Raw genomic sequence first — 19644 nt, forward strand, 5'->3', positions numbered from 1 at the left:
AGAGGACTGATCCCAAACCCTCAGTCTGACGTGGTTTTCCTCGACCCTAGGGCCTTCTATACTGGGGTTATTAATATTGGAAAATCCCGGCAGTACCATGTTGAGATCGTCTGACACAGCGCCACTTTAACTTTCGCTTTTCTCCGAATTCGGCTTGTCACAAGCCGCTTGTGGTATTGCACTGAGGACAGCTGTATGTCTTGTTGAGGGATGTTAGATTGCCATCCAGGGCTTTCACAACGTTCGGCCGATGCAGCTAAGCGGAGGTTTTCTGTCCCGCGTCGAAGCTCACGCCTCCTGCGTCTTGGATGCCAGCATTGATCTTGTATGGGCTGTGTTGAGGTGCGCCACAGACGCCTGACGCCCGCCCGCTCTGTCAAACACCCCTCCAGACTTTTGCCAGGTTTCCCTTAAGTGCTCGGTCTATGGACAGAGGCAGCATACCAAACCGGAGGCACTTCCAGTACATGTAAATATGTCACCGGAAGAGGAAATATCGCAGCCTGGTGGCGATCGCGTGGTCTTCGTGCTTGTTTGCCTCAGGCTGTACATCACAGCAATAACTTGTCTGTAGTTTCACCTTTGGCACTACTTGTCTGCAGAGACTGGGGCTCTCTTGTATGGCTCAAAGAGGTGGATGGACGGCCCCTCCGCTCTTCGGTGGTGGTGAGGATCAAATTCCTCCATGCACACGGAAGTGGGGTTGGCACTTATGAAAGATCAAGACAAGATCAAGACAAAGACACTGACCTTCTGCGATTTTCATCACTGCTGCTCTCCGTTTTTATGATATCCCTAAGGATAGTTGATTATGCGTGGCAGATATCCAAGAAGCTGCCACCACAGACCGTGCTAAGAAAACTGTGGTTCAGCTGATTCGCGTTGTTGGTCTTTGCAGGAGGGTTCCTCAAACACTTGTGTGGGAGCCATCCGCATGGTGGAAATTGGTGCCCACCGCATGTTTGAAAGGCTCAATGCCGTGGATGATGACAAACATTGCATGTGCGGCCTGTTTCATCCTCTGCCAGAAACACCAGCAGCATGTTCCCAAGTCAAGTTTGGGAGTCAAATATGGCAGTCACAAAAATGTCACTGTCCTCTTGTGTGTGGCTGTCAGGAAGTGGCAGGTCATCTCGCACCCAGACACCATCAACCCTTTTCCAGCTTCTCTGGTCAACTATGTGTGCACCCTGAAGCTTTTGCCCGTCACCGTCGGCAACAAGACCTTAATCGACTGGCAAGGTGCGTGCTATGGGCTTACAAGTCTGTGCAAAGGGTGCTCTCTTGTGCCACATCTGCCTTTTGAGTAGAGCAAGTAATTGTGGCTGCCAGTCTGATGAGCTGCGCGGGGGGGTACAGGAGTACTATTCACCGAGATGCAGAGCACAATGACAATGAAGGCAACCCTGGAGCGCTGGTATCTCACGGGTTTCCAGAGCCTACAGGTGACTCACTTGCTGCTTCCTCTCGTCTCTCAAGCAAGACCTTTGCATGCTCAGAGTGATCCGCACGACACCCCATGACCTCCTGTAACAGTGTGCAGCTATTACGCAATCTGGATCTCTGAAAACCGGCTGAAACCCTGGTGTTGCTGCAGGAGTATGTGGCGCAGCGCAGCCACACGTTGCCACAAAAGCAGTGTGTGCCTCAGGTGGGGTCCGTGCCACCTGCTCAGGCCGAACAGCTCAGCATCAAAGAGCCACTTTTTGGTCAGGAAGACAGCCTGCTGTCCTCTGCCCGCGCTGCTGTCGACATGATTTTGTCGGTGTCTGATGACAGCGCTTGACACTGGTATCTGGGTGGTGGGCACAGGTGGGCACGGTGGACTACTCTCCATGGGCGGTGGGCTTGGCGGGCAGCTCAGTGGGGGTGTCGGTGGCATCGGGCGCCCCTGCAGCATCACCTGGCCTGACGCAGGCAAGCAGCTCTCGCAGCGCACCGGCAGCGATCCCTCGCAGCGTCTACGCGGCGTGCTCTCTAGAGGGCGTGGAGCTGCACCCCTCTCAGAGGGCTGCCTTCCACAGGACCATGTGAGCCCTCCCCCCCTCCCGGATGAAGCACAACTTCTCTCTCGACTGTTCCAGCCACCATAGGGAGTTGTGCGAAAGGGAGATATGGTGGACCTGATCCAGGTTCTGCAGCCGGCTGCTAGAGAACTGTCTGTCTCAACTTTCTGCCATTTTGTAGGAATGCTGCTTCCTTGCTGGGGTTCTTGTCTTGGTATGCCCAGTGCAAAGAGGCGGCAGGTGCTGACTCATGGGTGGGCTTGCCGGAGCAGGCCGTGTGAGGAGTCGCTGGGGCAGGCGATGGGCAGGATCAAGGGCGTGAGCATAGACAGCGACGTGCTGATGGGTCGGTCGTTGTCGTGGGGGGACGCGGCGCTGGTGCACAGCGCAGTCAGCAGCCTGCAGTCCCTCGAGCGGGGTTCCCTGCTGGGGTCGCTCCCGGAGGCGCTGCCGGGCAGCAACAGCAACAGCAGCAGCACAGTCGAAGACGGCGCGGCCACACCGTGGGTCTCCGCCAACACCCTCGCCGAGGACACCCTCAACACCCTCATCGCCGGCGGCCGCTCCGGCACGCTCAGCCGCGCCGAGCTGCGCACGCAGCTGAGCGGCCTGTGCGGCGGGCCGGTCACGCGTGAGGAGATCCAGCTTCTGGAGATGCTGCGCGACGCCAAGGCCCTGGCTGCCACCGGCGGCGGCGAATGTGTGTCGGCGGGGCTCGCTGCCGATGCGCCAATGGCGCGGACAGCGTCGGCCGACACAGCCGCCGCGAGCAGCTCGGGCAACACCGCCACCGGCAGCCGGGCCGGCAGCGAGGAGCTGCCGCCGAAGTTCGAGACCATGCACCTCGAAGCACACCCCATCCTCGCACCCTGAAGCCGCGCTGGGCAATGTCTGACCTTCTCGGTGCCCACGATCGATGGGTCCCTCGTTTATTGTACACTAAGCCATCCAGTATTCTGAAACACCGCGTGTCCCGTAAAATGACTGAGGTAGTATTTTAAATTTGGCCATCTCTTGCTTCTGTTTTTCTAGCATATCGAGACCGTGCTGGGGTTGCCAAAGCACTGTAGCCTACAATGTCCAGGTCGAGATGCTGGGGGCATAATTGACAGGCTGCACCTTTTGTATCTAGCTTGCTCTTTTTTGTAGCACGGCTGCAAATTGCCGAGTATGCCATGAGGCAGCCTCTCTTTTTGGGATTTAATCGTGGAAAGCAGCAGACAGTGGGTGTGAAGGAGATTGCTAATAGTGATGGAGTGATCGGTCTTCTTGTGTGCATCAGCCTGATAAGGTGATGGTCAGGGGGATCATGAGACGGTAGAGCCAAGGATGAAGGGCAAGAGATGACAGGCAATGCACGTTAGACTCTGATCCATCACCACAATTACTTCTCACAGGAATGCTGAAAAATAATTGCTGTCCCATCAAGTACAAGGCTTGTGTCAAGTCAGTTGACTACATCGTCGGCCAGAGTTATTGCCCTGCAAGGGCAGCTTTCACAGGTGATATTTATCACTCATAGTCAGATGTACTGAGCACGGCAGTCACAATTTTGTGGTTGAATGGTGAGAAGCCTTGAAAAATATCTGCAGCGCCTGGTTGCATGGCAGCAGGTTTTGTGGATGGATTGAAGTTCGTCCTTGTGTACTCAAGGGTGCTGCCTGGATGTTGGATGTCACATGATCACAACATTGATGCGGATTGTTTTGCGACGTCTCCAGCAAGTGGGGTACTTGGCAAGGTTTCAGGTCACGCCTGGGGTATTTTAGCGTACGCAGTGCTGCAATAAGCTTTGGCTCGGGTGTCCAAAAACAAGTGGTGATTTGTGCTTGGCTTTTGTTTAGTTTGCAGCTTCCTGCTTTTGGACGTCCTCGACACATGTGCTCTAGCTTTTCTGACTTTTGCACTGTTGATGTGTCCCTCAATATCTGGATGAATCTCTGCGCGGATCCATGATCCATGACCAAATTTTGTTGCTTGTAGTACATTGTGAGATAGTGAGAATTACTTCGAAGAAATTCCCAGAAAGTGTGTATATGGGCATATGCCTTGTATAAGGGTGAGCGGTAGCTGCAAATTTTGTGTGAACATTTAGCAGTGCTCAAGGGAAATTCTGTTAAGGAGCTTGTTTCTGAGTGTCCTGCAGCTCTAATAGGTCCTGCTATGCAAACTGCGGAGCGTTCCAGGGTCAGATATTACTGTACTGAGTCTTCACAATACACACCGCCATCACCAATGTAAGTGTTTGTCGGTCGAGGGAACTTGCATTTTCTGGCGTTTTTCCAAACCATGTGAGTATTCTCGCCAGCTGACACATGCCACATCAGAACTCACATGTCCAGACTGTTGTGCATGTACTGGTAGCCAGGCAGGCATACTGAGCCGTAATCACGAGCAGGGTAACACAAGAATAAAAAACATCCACAAGATTACCGGGAGCTTTCCAAGGGCCACCTGACAGCCTGCAAGTTTTCATCTGGTCTGTGTTATAGCTTAAAAACTTCTTGGAGTTCTGAAATCCGGTTGTTCTGTTTTGGAGTCCACGGGGCCAGTTCTATGCATTTGATCATCCTTCAAGCAGCAATTAAACAAATTCCCTGTCCTTGAGAATTACCGGGGCTGCCATGCTCCAGGAGTAAAGGAGCACGCTGACCCATTGGCTGACAATCTTCACCCACACGCTCACCCATCCCTTATCCCCAGTTTGGCGCCCCGAGACGCCCTCCAGATTCCACGTGGTGAACACCATGGCGATGTAAGCCGACGCCAGCATGAAGATCAGATGAAAGAAGTCCGCCCTGCACCAAGGACACAGCCATGTCAGGCATGCAAACAGAGAGGATGGCCTGTGGCAGCAGACACAAGATCACAGCATGGAAACGCATGCATTGTGGCAACATGCAGAACATAGCCCTTGAACAGGGTCAATACGGAACTTGTGCAAACGCTGCGGTGTCTCAAGTGTACAGCCATGCCGTGAGCTTAGCAAGCATGCAGGCAAAGGTACAAAAAGCAGTCACCTGTAGGGCAGGTCGCCATCAGAAGAGCTGCCAGAGCCCAGGCGGAAGGAGGCCGCCTCTTGAGAAGACGTCATGACGCTGATCAGCATGATCGCGAGCCCCAGGAAGAAGAAAAAGATCTGCGTACCGCCAGATATTCAACGCTCCATCGGAACCCCCAAAGAATGAACAGCAGAAAATTAAACATGAGAGCTCCGTTTTTGTTTGCAGGATGCCCAGATAATGCTACAGACGCTTGAGCCTACAGTGCCGCGCCAAGGTTCTGAGCACTGCTATAATAAGTCCACACAGCATACTGTTCAGTGTGTACTTATTTCCAGACTGGAATAAAGCGGCAGGGCGCACCTGCAGCCCATTAGACACATTGCCAGCAGTGAGCACACATCTGCCCGGAGGCTCACTGGAGAGTGCATTGAAGAGCACCACTGCAGTATAGATGAAGACGGTCGCGCTTGTCAGCAGGCCTGCCGCCTTGGACCTGTAGGGTGTCACCTGCCCGAGCAACAGCCAGAATCACCACCCAGATGACAAGAGCATGCTGCCAGAAATTCATCTCAATCTTGCAGGCGACCTTGCACATCTTACAACGACGTCTGAAGTTGTATAGTTTCGGGGTTAGCAGAGAGCAGGAGGTTTTGGAGGAGGCCAGTGAGCTAGAAAGGAAATGTCCTCCTGTCAACATCAGCTCTGCCTCCAATAATGCATGACAATCTGTGTTGGACGGAGTGAGCATTCTTAAAGGGCAAGTGTGATTTTTTCCATAACAAGCTTTTGAACACACTTCCACCAAGGAGAGGCTCACCGAGAAGATGGAGTAGGCGATGCCCATGATGAGGGTCCAGGTGATGAAGAATATGTTGAGGCTGCAGGAGGCGGTCGGCGCATAGAAGTGGTACATGAAGCCGATGATGACGAGGCCGCATGCATACATGGACACCGTGGCCCCTGATTCAATCAACATACCAAATCAACACATGCGAGGTTCCGCTGTGCATGCAACGCGGTGAGTAGCCCATGACATGCTTATCATGGAATAGTTGGGAGGTCATTTGAGGCCTCAAGGTCCACAGGAATACAAGTAGCTGCTCATGATCTTCACACGTACCCACAAGCGCCACCTTGTGGCTGGCATGGTCCTTGTCGATCAGGTACTCATTGATTGCATAGATGAAGCCCAGCAGCAGAATGATCTGGATAATGAGGAAAAAGCCCGACAACACCCGCGCGATCTGCGCAGCAACAGGCGCCGTTCAGCGTTCTTGCATGCAGCATGCATGCAGACCACATGCAATGGGCGACAGTGGTCAGATCAAAACAGCTCTGCCGCTTGGCTTGCATCAGATCAGCCAAGAACCTCAGGACCTTGTAGGCTGGGGAGATGGCATGCAGGATAGATTGCAAGCGTGCATGTCAGAGGGTTGGTATTGGAGTCTTGCCTGGCCATAGACGCTGAAGACATGGTTGGGCATCGCAAAGCAGGCGATGATGATGCCGACCCAGGCAATGCCCTGCAGAGGCAGCAGGCCGGTGTGGAAGAAACGGCGCAGGTCAGCCTCCTTGGAGACGCACAGCAGTAACAGCAGATGCGCCGCGAAGAAGATGAAGTTGCCAAAGCTGATGCGTAGCACCACTCCCTTGCCCACACAGGTTGCCTGCACTGTGCCAGCCCTTAGAGAAAGCAGTTGGCACCCATTTTAGCATGCAACACATTGTGCTGTCCGTAGGCTTTCCATGCAGCATGTAGATGGTTGGCGGGCACTGGCTGAGGACATGTCTGCACGCCAAGGTGCAAGGTGCACGCCAAAGTGATCATGGCTGGATGTGTGTGTATGTGCGTGATAAGGTCACCTTCAGTACACTGTCTGTGATGACCAGACAATCACGTAGAGGGCCAATATGGCCCAGGGCGGGCGAAGCATAGTCACGCAGCACCCAGGTGAGAACCGCCGTGAGCGCCAAGCCCGCAAAGTAGAAATATTTCGCTGAGTTGTAGCCAGCCGCAAGGCACCCCATCGCCAAGCAGCCTCTTGCACCAGGCTAGGCAACTAGGAGGCAGGCATAGTTATTTGCAGCCAGTGCGTGCCAGGGTCCCTGCAAATGAGCAGGACAAATTCCCTCTGTACAAGCCTGTGTTGTGATCAATGGCCACTGATCACATCGGTGGGCATTCTTGACCGCCACGCAGCGATATGGCAGAGAAAGGTTCAAAGCTACCAAGACTGGAAAGTGGGTGAAGCTGAGTGGGAAACTATAACGCACCTGATGCTCTGCCAACACAGGGCCCGGCGACCGTCTGTTACGTATACCAACAGTAGATGTTGGCCAGTAATTCTATTGAGGACTGCAGTCAAAGTGCCACAGTGAGAATGTGCATCGAGGTGAATTTCTGTATTCCTTGGAGATCAGATTTGGCCCGGTGCGTCAGGCTGATGCAGGAAATTTCACAAAGAACTGAAGCAGAGTGCTGAACAACTCAATAAACTGCTTGCGTGGATCGTAGTGGCAGAATTTGACACCGCATTTGGAATGGAATCGTATCGTTGTTTTGAGCCCATGCAAAGTCGTTTCGCCTTATCGCCAGACAATACTGTGCTGGGCTGGGATTGATTGGCGAAATGCATGCGAAACCTTTGGACCTTGCTGTGCAACACTTGCCTCTCAAATCCGCCCGCATCAGGTGGAGACAAGTAGAGAAATTCGTACAGAAAGGCACGAAATACGTATTGTCGAGTGTAATATTGAAGTTTAGGACGCGATATTTGATTTGTGGCCATATCTGTAGAAATTGTGATGCTTCCTTTCGAGGTCGTGCTGACGGGTGCATCGATCTCCAATTCAACCTTCCAGCGATACGATCTTGAAATAAATTGTAAACTTTGAAAGGTCCTGGTTGCTCTTCCTCGCTGGTTGGGCTCCTGTCAACGGTGGATTGACATGGCCGAGCAGCGAAACCTTAGGCAGATCCTCGAGGCGAGCAGAAAGACAGTGGAGGAGGCGTCAGAACGCCTGGAGTTGTTACCTCCAAGATCGGAGCGGCGACAGAGCAAGCTACCTCAAACGTTCACAGAGGCCTCTCAGTATGTTCAGGCTAAGGAGGATGAAAGGAAGAAGAGGGAGGCCAAGAAAGACAAACAGAAACAGAGGGGAAGCGCTCCTGCCGCAGAAGTTGTGCCAGGACTGACACCTGGACCGCCAGATTCATCACCGTTCTGGCTTGTGACAGAGGTATGAAGGGCAGCCTGCATGGAGCTTCTGATAGGTCCTGAATTTCTGTTCTCAGTTTCGGTCTTGTTTCTCCTTTTTGGTAGGAAATGACATTTCTGACAATTCACAGGGCTACTTCCGGGATGTCACCAAGGAGGACCTTGCAGAAATCCTACCTCCATTTGCCAATCCCTTGAAAGATCCCATCTTTCTGATCCCACCCATGGGCAGACCGTACACCCTGAGCGACGAGGATGAGCCAGCGATGCGATTTTTTGCTGGACATCAACGCAATCGTGCCAGACCAGCACCTCAGCATCCATTGATGAAGGACCGTGTGTCTGAGCTAAAGGCACAGGCAGCTGCAGAGGTGCGCATGCAATGCATGATGCATACCATGCTGGAAGGCCTTGCTGTGTTTCGTTTTTGACATGTTGACTCAAATCTCTCTGGATGTCTCACATCTTTTTGATTAAGCAAGATAGTAGGAAGATGGGCTCCTTGTGCCTGTGCAGACACCTGTGCCCCGCAACGAGGAAACACCCAACAGCGACTCTCCTGCTCTTGATGACACGGTATGCACACCGTTGCCCAGTGAAGCTGCATTTGAATAATCGATATTAATGATGAGCTTAAGAACACCCTATTGGAGGGCCATACCCTTGATGCCAGATGGAGGCCTGACTTTGCATGTGCGGATGATGCAGCAGCGCAAGTCACGGCGCTTGGTTGCACGTGCGGTGAAGGAGGCAGACGCTCAAGGGCCCGGCGATGACCATGCGCTGTCAGTTGATGGCACAGGCGCTGCTTTTTTGCTGCAGCGCTGCAGCGACTCTGAGCTGGCCCTCATTACAAGCCAGGTGCGACACATGATTATTGTGTTCTGAGAGTCGGGACCTCGATTGCTTGCATGACTTCATCATATGGCACGCTGAGTTTTGCCTTCACCACTGATTGCCCTGTTGCAAATGCAGGTCATGGCGCTGCAGAGCCTGCCTGAGGGGAACCTGGCAGAGGAGTGCGGGTGGCAGGAAGGGCAGTGGAGAGAGTGGCTGGCAGGCGGCAGCTTTGAGAGGGGAAGTGATGAGGGCGCAGAGGCGGGGACTATCCCTGAAGAAGCCCGCAGCAAATTGTATGCATGGCTAGCCAAACAGGTGCTCAGCATGCTCCAGCAGCCGGGCAGCACTACGAACGGTCTGCACGGCTCGGCTGTGGCAATTCTGGACTGTGATGCACCGCCGCAGGGCCTGCTGACAGCCAAAGGGGCCTCGCAGTCAGATCATGACGAGGAGTTGCCAGCTGCAGATGCCTCGCCAACAGATGCTGATGCTGCTGCAGAGGCGGCGCCTGCGGCTGTCACCGAGAGGCAGGCAAAACCCAGCGGAGCAGCCGCAGATACCAAGGTGGAAACAGAGAGCAGCCTCACAGGGATCAGTGCCGAGGAGACAGGGGCGTTCTCGTCCTGGGGGGAGTGGCAGGCCGCGTTGGGGAAGCACCAGCCGCCGCAGCAGCTGAATGCCGCCGAGGATGAGGTCCTGCACCCCTACACGCAGCTCATGCTGGACCAGGGCCCCACGCAGTACGTCCTGCGCCCAGAGCCGGACACCCGCCACGTGGCCACCATGAGCGGCATCGCGACGCCCTCTGCCGTAACTCCCTCGGTGTCGGCCGAGGACGGCTCGGCGTTTACCGGGCACCCCGGGGCGGCCGCCGACGCCGGCGCTGACTCGGCGAGCACGCCGCGGCTGGCCGCCGGGTTCCACCCGACGCCCTCCTCGCTGGCCGCCGTCAGCACCGCGGAGCACACGCCAGAGACCCCCTCCATGCAGCCGGTACTGGTGAAGGCAGAATCCTCAGCGGGCTTGCAAGGGCTGGTCGGGCCGGAGGAGAATGCAGAGAGAGTGGCGAGCGGCTCGTTTGCGGGACCCTCAACGCCGACCGGGGAGGGCTGGGGGCCGCCCGGCAGCCGGGGGCCGATCGCGCGGCAGCGCAGCCAGGTGAATTACAGCGCGCTGGCGGGCAACAGCGCGCGCAAGGCAGAGCAGGGCAAGGCGGCCGCGCGCAAGGCCAAGGGCCCGGACCGGCACGAGCCGCGGCACAAGGGCCAGACGGCTGCCGCAGTGCAGAGCGCTGTTGCATCTGGTGAGTTGTCTACCCTGAAACGCTGCATATTTGTGGTACTTCTGTTCACTTTCATAAGTCCTTTCTAAATTTTCCAAGAGGTCCGCATGCGTCATTCAAGCTATGAGCAAGTTTGTCTATCCAGTGTCTCCTTCTGCCACTTGTGTCCTGCTCTGGGATGTGGCTCTCAGAAATCTGGCATGCTTCATCCTGCAGGTGGTCAGGAGGGCAGCCTTGAGGACCAGTGGCAGCAGATGGGCGTGGCAGTAGATGTCCTGGCAACAGCGCCAGACGACGAGGTGCTTGCAGAAATCTTGGCGTTGCAGAGCGAGCTTGCGCAGCAGGTATGTACAAGCCCGCAGCTCTGTCTTCAAAGTTCTGAAATATACAGATTCCGATGAAGTTGAACTAAAATTGCAAATTACATCCATGTGTGTCTGGCAATCTGTCCTAATTAAAAAAGATGCATGTGTCCAAACTAGCTGGAGGCTTGTCCTGCGCAGGTGGCGGTCAATCGGGCTCGATTGGGCGTGGTTCTGGAGCGGCTGCTGCCTGACATCAAACACCAGAAGGAAGCCACGCAGCAGCAGGAGCAGGACATCGAGTTTGCAAAAGCTTACTTCACCGTGAGTCTTGTCATTCATTCCGTTCCCCTTCAGTAGCAAACATTGCTGCCACCAACATTGCTATACAGAATTGCTCTAAAAATGGAGATTTCATGGAATGAATTTTACAATTGGTTTGCGCGAGCAGCTACCGGCTTAATGTTTTCGCTGCTACACCCAAGTGTGAACATGTTGCGCAGAAGCTGAGAGCGGCGAAGCGGGGAGCAAAGAGGGAGAAGCGGGAGGCGGCCGCGCGCGATGCGCTCGCAGAGGCGCAGGCCAACCTGCAGCTGTCGCCGCGCCCGGCCGCCGGCCGCAGCCGCTCCAGCGTCGAACGCGGCAGCACTCCTAGCCAGGTACCGCCACACTCCCCCACAATTGTGCCCATCATCAAAGAAAAGGCCCCACAACACTCCTCGCTGCTAGTATTGCAAATTTTTTAGATCTTGGATACATTTTGTGGACCAGCAACTCGCTGGCCATGCTGTTGGGCAAGAGCATCTTGTCGCCTGTTGGCAGCCTGTATGCTTGCAGCATATCTTTGCCAGCGTTAGCGACCAGTGCTGTCCGGCGTTATTCAGGAGAGAGCGCAAGCGGTGTTGAAAAGGGTGTGACTGGGTGCCAGACGGAACTGGTGGACATGCTGGCCTGCCGCAAGGAGGACGAGGAGGCCCTGTGCGCGGTGTGCGGGGGCGGCCTGAGCGCTGCACCCAACTACATCGTCTTCTGCGAGCGCTGCGATGTTGCTGTGCACCAGCACTGCTACGGCATCACCGACATACCGCCTGGTGAGATATCTTAGCTCCTCCCGCACTCCCAACATTGCCTTAAACTGCCTCTCGACGGCAGTGCTCAGAGTAGGAATGCTTGGGCCCTATCATGGGCGTCGTTGTCTTTGCCAAAGATATGATCGTGAGTGAGTCAGCGCTGGTGTCACCCAGTGCAGTCAATGTCTCTCTGAGGAAGTCTGTAGATATGCTACATGAAGAACGCAGGCCGCAACCAATTGGGGTGGGGTTCTAAATCGTGCAATGTGATGGCCAGGGGAGTGGCTGTGCTGGCCGTGCCGGCAGCGCGAGGAGGATCAGCTGCGGGCGGGGCTGACACAGTACCAGATCCGGCCGCCGCGCTGGGAGGCTGTGGGGCCCAAGCGCCAGCTGGAGGGCGGCTCCCTGGCGGCCGAGTGCACGCTGTGCCCCGTGCGCTGCGGCGCCTTCCGTCGCACCGTCGACACTGGGGACTGGGTCCACCAGGTCAGCGGCTTTTGCTTTCACCAAAGCATGCCAGCATGTTCAACTGTTTGCCATGAGCGGGGTACCCTCGATGGGTCATTCTGTCAGCACTGGGGCCTCACAGGGATGTCGCGCCAGCTGGGCTTGCCGCTGTGTCTACTGCTTCATTCAAGCCACGATACACGCATGGAGTGAGTCACTAGCCTTCGAAATCCCGCTGGGGAGAGGCTCTTTGACCTTGGAGCTACCACAAGAGATAGTCTCCTCCAGTGATCAAGAACCAAAGTCAAGTGATGAGTCGGCGGTTGGCAGGTGTGCGCGCTGTGGGTGCCGGACGTGAAGGTGAGGGCGGGGGCCGGGGCGGAGGCGGTGGAGGGCGTTGCCTCCATCAAGGCGGAGCGCTGGGGCGTTCCCTGCACGCTGTGCCACTCCAGCCGCGGCGTCGTGCTGCGATGCAACGCGGGCCACTGCACGCTGCCCTTTCACGCTCTGTGCGCGCGCAATGCCGGCCATTACCTTGCCGTTCGGCCGGGCCCCGGGAAGAACCAGACCACCTACCGCGCCTACTGCGCGCAGCACTCCGAGACCCAGCGCCGGAAGGACGCCGACAACAACAGCAACCTCCTGCCCGGTACACCCGAGGTACGCCGCCTTGCTTTTCCCAGGTGAAGCTGCATGTTTGCGTCCTCAAATTGATTTCACGTTTGGTTCTGCAGAGTCACGATGTCTCTGCACCCTAGGAACCTGATAATCTCCAGGTCCTCAGTGCTGCAGAACATCAATTGTGCACAGAATCCCTCAGTTGTCTGTGTGTAGAAGTGGCAAGGTGGACAAGGCAATGTGAGCTCCAAGTTCTGCAGCTCACCAATGTTCCTGTGCTTGCGTGGGTGCGAGAAGCATCTTTCACGCAGCACCACAATGCAGCCATTGCTGCGACCGCATTGGGAACCCGAGGGGGCATCAGTCAAGGGGGCGTTTGTGACGTGCAGGGCAATGCACAGCGCAAGGCGGAGGCGAAGCGGCGGGAGAAAGAAGAGGCGGCGGCCTCGGCGGCGCTGCGGTCGCTGGCGGCCCGGGAGGCCCAGCAGGCGACGCTGCTGACGGCGCGGCTGGAACTGGAATCGCTGCGCGTGCTGCTCGAGCGCATCGGCCGCCGCGAACGCATCAAGCACCAACGCACGTTTGCACCCCCTTTGACCCTGTTTCATTTCCCTCGCATATGAGTCGGACTTGTTTGTAATTCACTCGCATACTTGCGAGGTTCTCTGGATCTCACTGGACCCCAAATTGCCAGCATGACCTGCTGAGCACGACATGCACCTGGTAGGGGAGGCATGGATGCATTCCTACTGCTCTTTTGTTGCCTGCGAAGAAGAAAAGAGGTACTGCCAACTGTGCCCTGTTGGAAGATTGACATCAGCATCGTTTTCGCCTCCGTGCCATGCATCCTGCCTATCATACATCATGCCAACAGTTAATGAGACACCAGTCTGAGCAGTGGCATGCTGAGTGGTAGCTGAATCTGGAGTTTTCCTGGCTCCTGCAGTGGTGCGGGCAACACAGGAACTTTACCGCGCTCGATCGGCCAACCCGGCAGCTGGCCTCGCCGCGGCAACCGCCAGTGACGCGGCCCTGTCGCTGCCTGCGCGTGCTGAGATGCGGCAGCAGCAGCAGCCGGGCCCCGCCTCCGCTGCTCCCACGCCCGCGGCATTCACCCCCGAACACTTCAACGCTGCGGATCCAGATGCAGCTGCTGCTGACATAGGTGATGCCAGACAGGTCAAGCATGTGCGAAATGGTTAAAGAATATAGACATTTTAGCGAGTCACGTGCAGACAATCTCGCCCTTCCATCTTAGGCAGGGGCCGTACTTAGCCACCTTTTCTCTGCAGTGCTTCCCTGCTGACTCAATGTTCACAATGGTCGTGCAGATGTCCAAGTAAAGCCCGGAAAGTAAATGACACTGAGATTGCGGGGATAAATAAGCAGGGATGAAGCAGCCGGCGGAGCCCCAGGAAGCATCAGCCACAGCAGCGGAGGAGATGCCCAGTGCCAGCGCAGAGCCGATGGAGGTGGACAACCAGGCAGAGCCTGCTGTAGAAACCCCTCAGCCCCAGGAGGTCGAGCAGCCCTCAACTGGCGATGCTCCCAGCCACCCACCAGAGAGCGCGGTTGCAGCAGCGGAAGCAGAGGCAGAGGCTGCACAGGAGGCTCCACCTGCCGAGGATGCGCAGCAGCCTAACGAAGCAGCGCCAGAGGCCGCAGCCGCCGAGGAGGCTGAGGTTGAGGCAGAGCCAGTGCAGGAAGAGGCGGCGGCAGCAGCAGAAGTGCAGGAAGAGCCGGCGGCGGCAGCAGCGGCAAATGTGCAAGAAGACGCGCCTGATGAGACCCCGCCGCCCGCGAAGAAACCTCCAGCCCCCAAGAGGAAGCGTGACTCGCCTGCCGCAACCCCTGCCTCCAGAAGCAAGGTGGAGCTCATTTCCCACCTGCCGTCACACTTTCATTCAAACAGCCTGATTGCTTGTGGGTGTGTCCCCTGCGTATTTTGGTTTCGTTGTAAGGATGTACTGTGCGTTTGTTGAGCCAACCGTGTGCTGGCCAGGCCAAGAAGGCCAAGGGCGGTGCAGGCAATGATGACAGCGGGTCGGCGGCGGCGGCTGCTGCAGCAGAGCCGCCGGCAGACGAGGGCATGCGGTCGCGCCTCAGGCGACCCACCAGCTCCAACCAGGTGGATATCTCCGCTAATATCTCCACAACCACCTGTCATTGTCGTGTGTGTTTTTGGTTTGCTGCCCTGGAATGTTTAGTAGCGATGGCTGCATTTAGTGTGAGCTGGCCTGCCCCTGCATGCAGCTGGACCGGCAGTGCGTCATGACGGGCAGTGAGGCGGCGGCCTCAAACAGCAAGCTGCCTAAAGGACTCAAGTATGTCCCCGTGCAGCCGCTGAGGAAGAGCTCACGCCCCACCAGCGGCCAGCCCCGCTACTGAGGGCATGCATGCGGGGCCCCGGGCCCGTATGGCCACGCTACATGCACGGACGCCTCGTCCGAGCGGCTCTGCTGGGCGGCCCCATGCAGTCACAGCAGTACGCGCACGTGCATTGCGCGGCTTTGAGCTGGTGGGGCCAATGATTGTGTGGCCCGTGCCGCCGTGTGAGCCTTCGTGTTGTTTCTGGTCTGTTCAACATTGATTGGAGGGGAGTTTTAAAACCCTCACATGTCGCCATGATCAGCGTTAGCATGCTTTGGTCCAACATATTACCGGGCTAGTAATTAGCGCTAAGTAGCATTCAAGCCCTACTCGTCAATCCCTCCAAGTTGGCATATTTTTGGGCCGAGAGCGAAGCCTAGCTAGCGGCCCGTGCAGCCGCTGCGGCACTGGGCTGCATGCAACCGGGTTGTAGCCTCCCAGAGATTAGCAGAAGAGGTGTCAGGCGCCGGCATGCACCATTGACCATTCTAAAAACCATGTTTAAGAGGCCTTGGTGACAGTCAGTCAGTCGGTTACATCTATTCCAGCCACCTCAGGCTGATCAGATGTCTGACTCTGATCGTCAGAGTCAGCGCCCAGCATCACATCCAAACATTCTGACACAAATGTGGTAACCCCAATCAAGTCAGCCTGCCAGAAGAACTGCAACATAGTAGGACACTGAAATAGTGAAGAATACTTGTCCCTAATAGGTTGCAGGTGTGGGCACTCAAACACTAAATGTTTCTCATCCCCTAGACTGCCGGGTCCACACAATGTACAGGCACGGTCAGCTCGGGGAATCCTGGCCCAAGAGCCAGTGTCCCTGGGCAAGCCATGACAACCCATCCTGAAACGCAGCATCTGTGTGACACACCGAGCAGGCAATGGCAAGGACAAATAAGATTTCCTAGCAGAGCCAACAGGGCGAGCAAACCACGCATGATAAGTGCAAAGGCGAGAATTATGAGACAGGCAGGTCCTAGGGCAGAAATCAAGGTCTGCCCAAACAGAGGCAGCACGAGCATCAAGCAACTGGGTAAATCGTGGCACATCAACATGGGTCATATCTGTGACACTAACAACTAATTCGTAGCCAATGTCACGCACACCTCGAAAGATTGACCAGGCCCAGTTCTTGACATTCCTAGTCACAGCAGCCTGGCAGGCATCAAGGGCAATTCTCTTATACACATTTTGCACTGGAAGCGTCTGACAAAAGCGTTTTGTGGCTGCTGCATGCTCCTCCCCCACGCTGATGCACGAGCTAACGGATCGCCGTCACATTATCCAAGAGTAGGTCACCGCCGTCAGCACGCTTGAGCAATATGGTACCATCAGGCAGTACACTCAGTCATGTCATAACCTGTTCTTTCACGATCGAGACGGATCAAAGCAAGCCATAGTACACGCCATACAAGGCAGTGCGGGCGCCATTAAAGGCTGCCTCGCGGTGCAAACGTAGTGCAATGCAGAAACCGAACACCCGGCACTACAAGACAATGATCAGATAGATAGGGCGTGGCCTGAAGATGATACCCGGTGCTAATCTAGAGGGCGGTGGTAACATCCTGCTTTACAATGGGGTGGCTTTCTCAGCCGTGCACGCCCGGAATTCGATAGTAATTCCATTCTCGCACACTGACGTCTGGCGAATAGTTGGTGACTTCGGGAAGCAGGCGCTATGGATGTGAGTAGGTCATTGGAAGTAGTTGATTGTAGCGCGCCGGTGCTTCGTGCCGTTGTTAGTATTGCTAGATAGGCCGTGACAGCGTGTTCTGAGGTCGTGATCTTGTGCTCAGGGGCGAGGTCGAGGGCCAACACATCTTCACACAGCTGCTGGTAAGAAAGAGTTGACGCCAATTCCAACCAAAATATGCGCGCTTCTCACTTTGCAGGAATTGTTGGGCGCTTTTCCCGGGGTTTTGACAAAGGACTTTTCTTGTTTATGCTGCAGGGTGGGGTTGAGCAGGATTATATAGGTGCATGTCGCGTGTTTGGCATATCTGACAAGCTCATCTTCGAGCAGCTGACGAGGCTGGACGATGAAGAGATGGTCATGTGCGAGGCTCCCAAACCTGATGCAGCTGTAGCTTCCTTTTGCCCTCACTGTTGAGGAATTCTAGCGTTGAGCCACTACCCAATGGAATTCTAAATCCTGAGTGGGTTCTTTGCTCCTGTGCAGGTGCTGGCAGGGCATCGCTCACCCGAGGAATTCCAACCCATTTCCAGCATCCTTCCTCAACTTCAAGGCGCAGCTGCGGCTGGCCCCCATCCTCATACCTGGCCGCCAGACCTTTATTGACTGGACGATGGATTTCATGACCGAGGCACACGCTGTGGATTATATGCGCGAGAGCATGGCATCCATCATGCGCGTGGCACTGCTGAGTGAGTTTGCTTACACAACTGCTGATACAAAGGGAAACGACTAACCCGGCCTAGGATGCCTATTATATCTTCCAAGAAAACAATCTGGTGACAAAATTTGCATTGTCTGGCCGGTCCACATGATCTGTTAGCTGACTGGCGGCGCTGGAGATGCTGACATTGCATGATTAGTTGGCGTACTGGCGGCGCTGCTGATGAGGAATCTGTGGTGCTGCTGCAGATCTGCAGAAGTTCATGGCGACGGGCAGCATGCCCTCGCACTCCCTGGAGATGGCCATTCGCCCACCGGCATCCTACGGCATCTCCACCATGCCGCAGCCGGTCTGCGCGCCAATGCTCCTGTACCACCAGTCTGTGACCAACCTTGCAGGTGTGCAAAAGAAATGGGTGCATTCAAACCACTATCCCCACCTGCTATATGTTGGAAAATCCTCGCTTAGGTTGCATGCCCACCTCGTGAAGGATCTTCTGGAACTTGATGATTTGCTCAGCAGTACTGGATTCTGTCTAGCAGCTTCTGCTGGACAGACAGTGACTTCATCCCAAACAGGGCCAGAAAGAAGTCTGACGATTTGTGATCTCCTGTGGCAGGGTCACAGGGCTTGAGGCAGGCCAACGCGACCTATATGCCGCCGCCGATGCAGCAGACGGCGCCAATCTTCTCCTCGGAATGCATCGACCGCACAGTCGAGCGCCTGGAGCCGACAGTGCCGCTGCTGCACCAGGCGCACCCGGCCACCCACCTGCTTGCCAACGCCCTGCACAGAGCCCAAGCGTTGGCGGCCAAGTCCGCCCCGATCCTGCGGCCGTCTTCTCAGGGCATGGGCTTTGCCGTGGGGGAGTACCGCCGAAGGGGCAGCGCCTCGGTGGCGGGGGAGTCGCCCCGGGCGCGCACCGGGGGGTCCCTGGAGGAGCTGGACTCGGCGCCAGGGTGGCGGGCGCAGGGTGCGGACAGCCTGGCCATTTCTCAGGCCGGCTACCCGGCGCACCTGGTATCGGCTGGGACGCTGTTGCCTGGGGGCCCCGTAGGGCTGGGGGTTGCGCCGCCGAGCGACCAGGGGTCGTTGACCCGCGCAGAGCAGCCGGAGCAGCAGGAGCTCTCCTTGCACCACGCCGACTTGGCCGACGGGCAAATGCTTGCGCGCAGCCGCGGTGGGAGCATGCCGTCAAAGACCTCCATCCGCGCGCTGCTGGCGTCCCAGCCGTTCTCCGCGTCGCGGAGCGGCGAAGCCAACTCAAGGTGAGTGTGCCTGTGAGCTAGCGTGCTGCTATGTCATGTGCAGCCTGCTGCCTGTAGATGACCAACCACCCCGCTGATGCTGTCCAGTGGCCTGTTTTGCCAAGCATGCCTGTGGCATTTCAAAGCCAGATTCATGCAAGGGCTCACACCGAAGCTTGCCCACCGTGCAGCAGCAGCTTCCGGGGCTTCCAGGAGCGTCCACCGCTTGTCCCCGAGGCAAGGACCCCCCCTCGCATCGAATCTGGTGTGTCTCTGGACAGCCTGTCTCTGTCCGAGGGCGGTCGGTCATTTAAGAAGAACCATAAGTAGTCGACCAAGAGCATTGGATTGCACGGGAGAACTGATGCGGCATAGGGGGCCCAGCTGACAGCGCGGCGGATTAGTAACCAAATGGCCAACAGGCCGTGGATGATGTCAGCGCGTGTATTGCAGGCTCCTCAAGGCCTTACATGACTGTTCCGGGGGTGCAGCCCAGGCCACTGGGGATGCAGAGCGTTGGGTTTGCCCAGGCTCCATGGAAGTGACTTGTGTGCGGGTACATTGACATGTGTGACCCATATGTGGGATATTGATATGATACGTAAGTGCTCGATATGAGCACCTTGCAGACCTACCAGAGGTTGCATGGATTGGCGACATAATGTATGACACCGGGATCGTGTGCCAAGTCTCTGGGTGTGATGGAGGGCCTGCTAACGTGGCTAGCGGCCCCTCTGTGACACCTGTTGGTGGGCCACTGTGGGCGCTAGAAGGTGCTGGTCCCCGTTAGACAGCTGTTTTAGTGCATGAGGTCGTGGGACACGGGCAGAATTGCGGGCCCGCTGCTTACAGGCAGAGCCGGCCCTCTTTTCCTGC

The 19644-nt window shown here is 56.2% G+C and overlaps 5 protein-coding genes across 5 annotated transcripts; 2 read left to right on the forward strand and 3 right to left on the reverse strand.

The window, feature by feature from the left end:
• Window positions 1–158: 158 nt before the first annotated feature.
• Window positions 159–2879, forward strand: COCSUDRAFT_66911 (hypothetical protein; the record flags this gene model as incomplete). Its single annotated transcript, XM_005645972.1, has 8 exons — window positions 159–342; window positions 603–666; window positions 899–1002; window positions 1118–1242; window positions 1360–1445; window positions 1598–1651; window positions 1813–2030; window positions 2279–2879. Exons 1-8 carry the CDS (start codon window positions 251–253, stop codon window positions 2877–2879), a joined length of 1344 nt encoding a protein of 447 aa, XP_005646029.1. The 5' UTR covers window positions 159–250.
• Window positions 2880–2962: 83 nt separating this feature from the next.
• On the reverse strand, window positions 2963–4221 carry COCSUDRAFT_33681 (hypothetical protein). Its single transcript, XM_005645973.1, has one exon. The coding sequence runs from the start codon at window positions 3283–3285 to the stop codon at window positions 3004–3006; it is 282 nt and encodes a 93-aa protein (XP_005646030.1). The 5' UTR covers window positions 3286–4221; the 3' UTR covers window positions 2963–3003.
• A 56-nt stretch (window positions 4222–4277) lies between these two features.
• Window positions 4278–7540, reverse strand: COCSUDRAFT_54004 (Serinc-domain-containing protein). Its single transcript, XM_005645974.1, has 8 exons — window positions 7286–7540; window positions 6875–7117; window positions 6463–6678; window positions 6132–6255; window positions 5829–5971; window positions 5372–5518; window positions 5027–5145; window positions 4278–4804 (listed from the first exon to the last, which is right to left on the reverse strand). The coding sequence occupies exons 2-8, from the start codon at window positions 7037–7039 to the stop codon at window positions 4591–4593; spliced, it is 1128 nt and encodes a 375-aa protein (XP_005646031.1). The 5' UTR covers window positions 7040–7117; window positions 7286–7540; the 3' UTR covers window positions 4278–4590.
• A 4065-nt stretch (window positions 7541–11605) lies between these two features.
• On the forward strand, window positions 11606–12698 carry COCSUDRAFT_8821 (hypothetical protein; the record flags this gene model as incomplete). Its single annotated transcript, XM_005645975.1, has 4 exons — window positions 11606–11744; window positions 12045–12064; window positions 12108–12209; window positions 12501–12698. Coding segments are annotated over 4 exons (459 nt in total), but the record flags the coding sequence as incomplete, so codon positions are not given.
• A 2980-nt stretch (window positions 12699–15678) lies between these two features.
• Window positions 15679–16205, reverse strand: COCSUDRAFT_33682 (hypothetical protein). Its single transcript, XM_005645976.1, has one exon. It carries the CDS (start codon window positions 16100–16102, stop codon window positions 15914–15916), a length of 189 nt encoding a protein of 62 aa, XP_005646033.1. The 5' UTR covers window positions 16103–16205; the 3' UTR covers window positions 15679–15913.
• Between the last annotated feature and the right edge of the window lie 3439 nt (window positions 16206–19644).

The sequence above is a fragment of the Coccomyxa subellipsoidea genome (assembly GCF_000258705.1).
Source record: "Coccomyxa subellipsoidea C-169, whole genome shotgun sequence".
NCBI lineage: Eukaryota > Viridiplantae > Chlorophyta > Trebouxiophyceae > Coccomyxaceae > Coccomyxa > Coccomyxa subellipsoidea.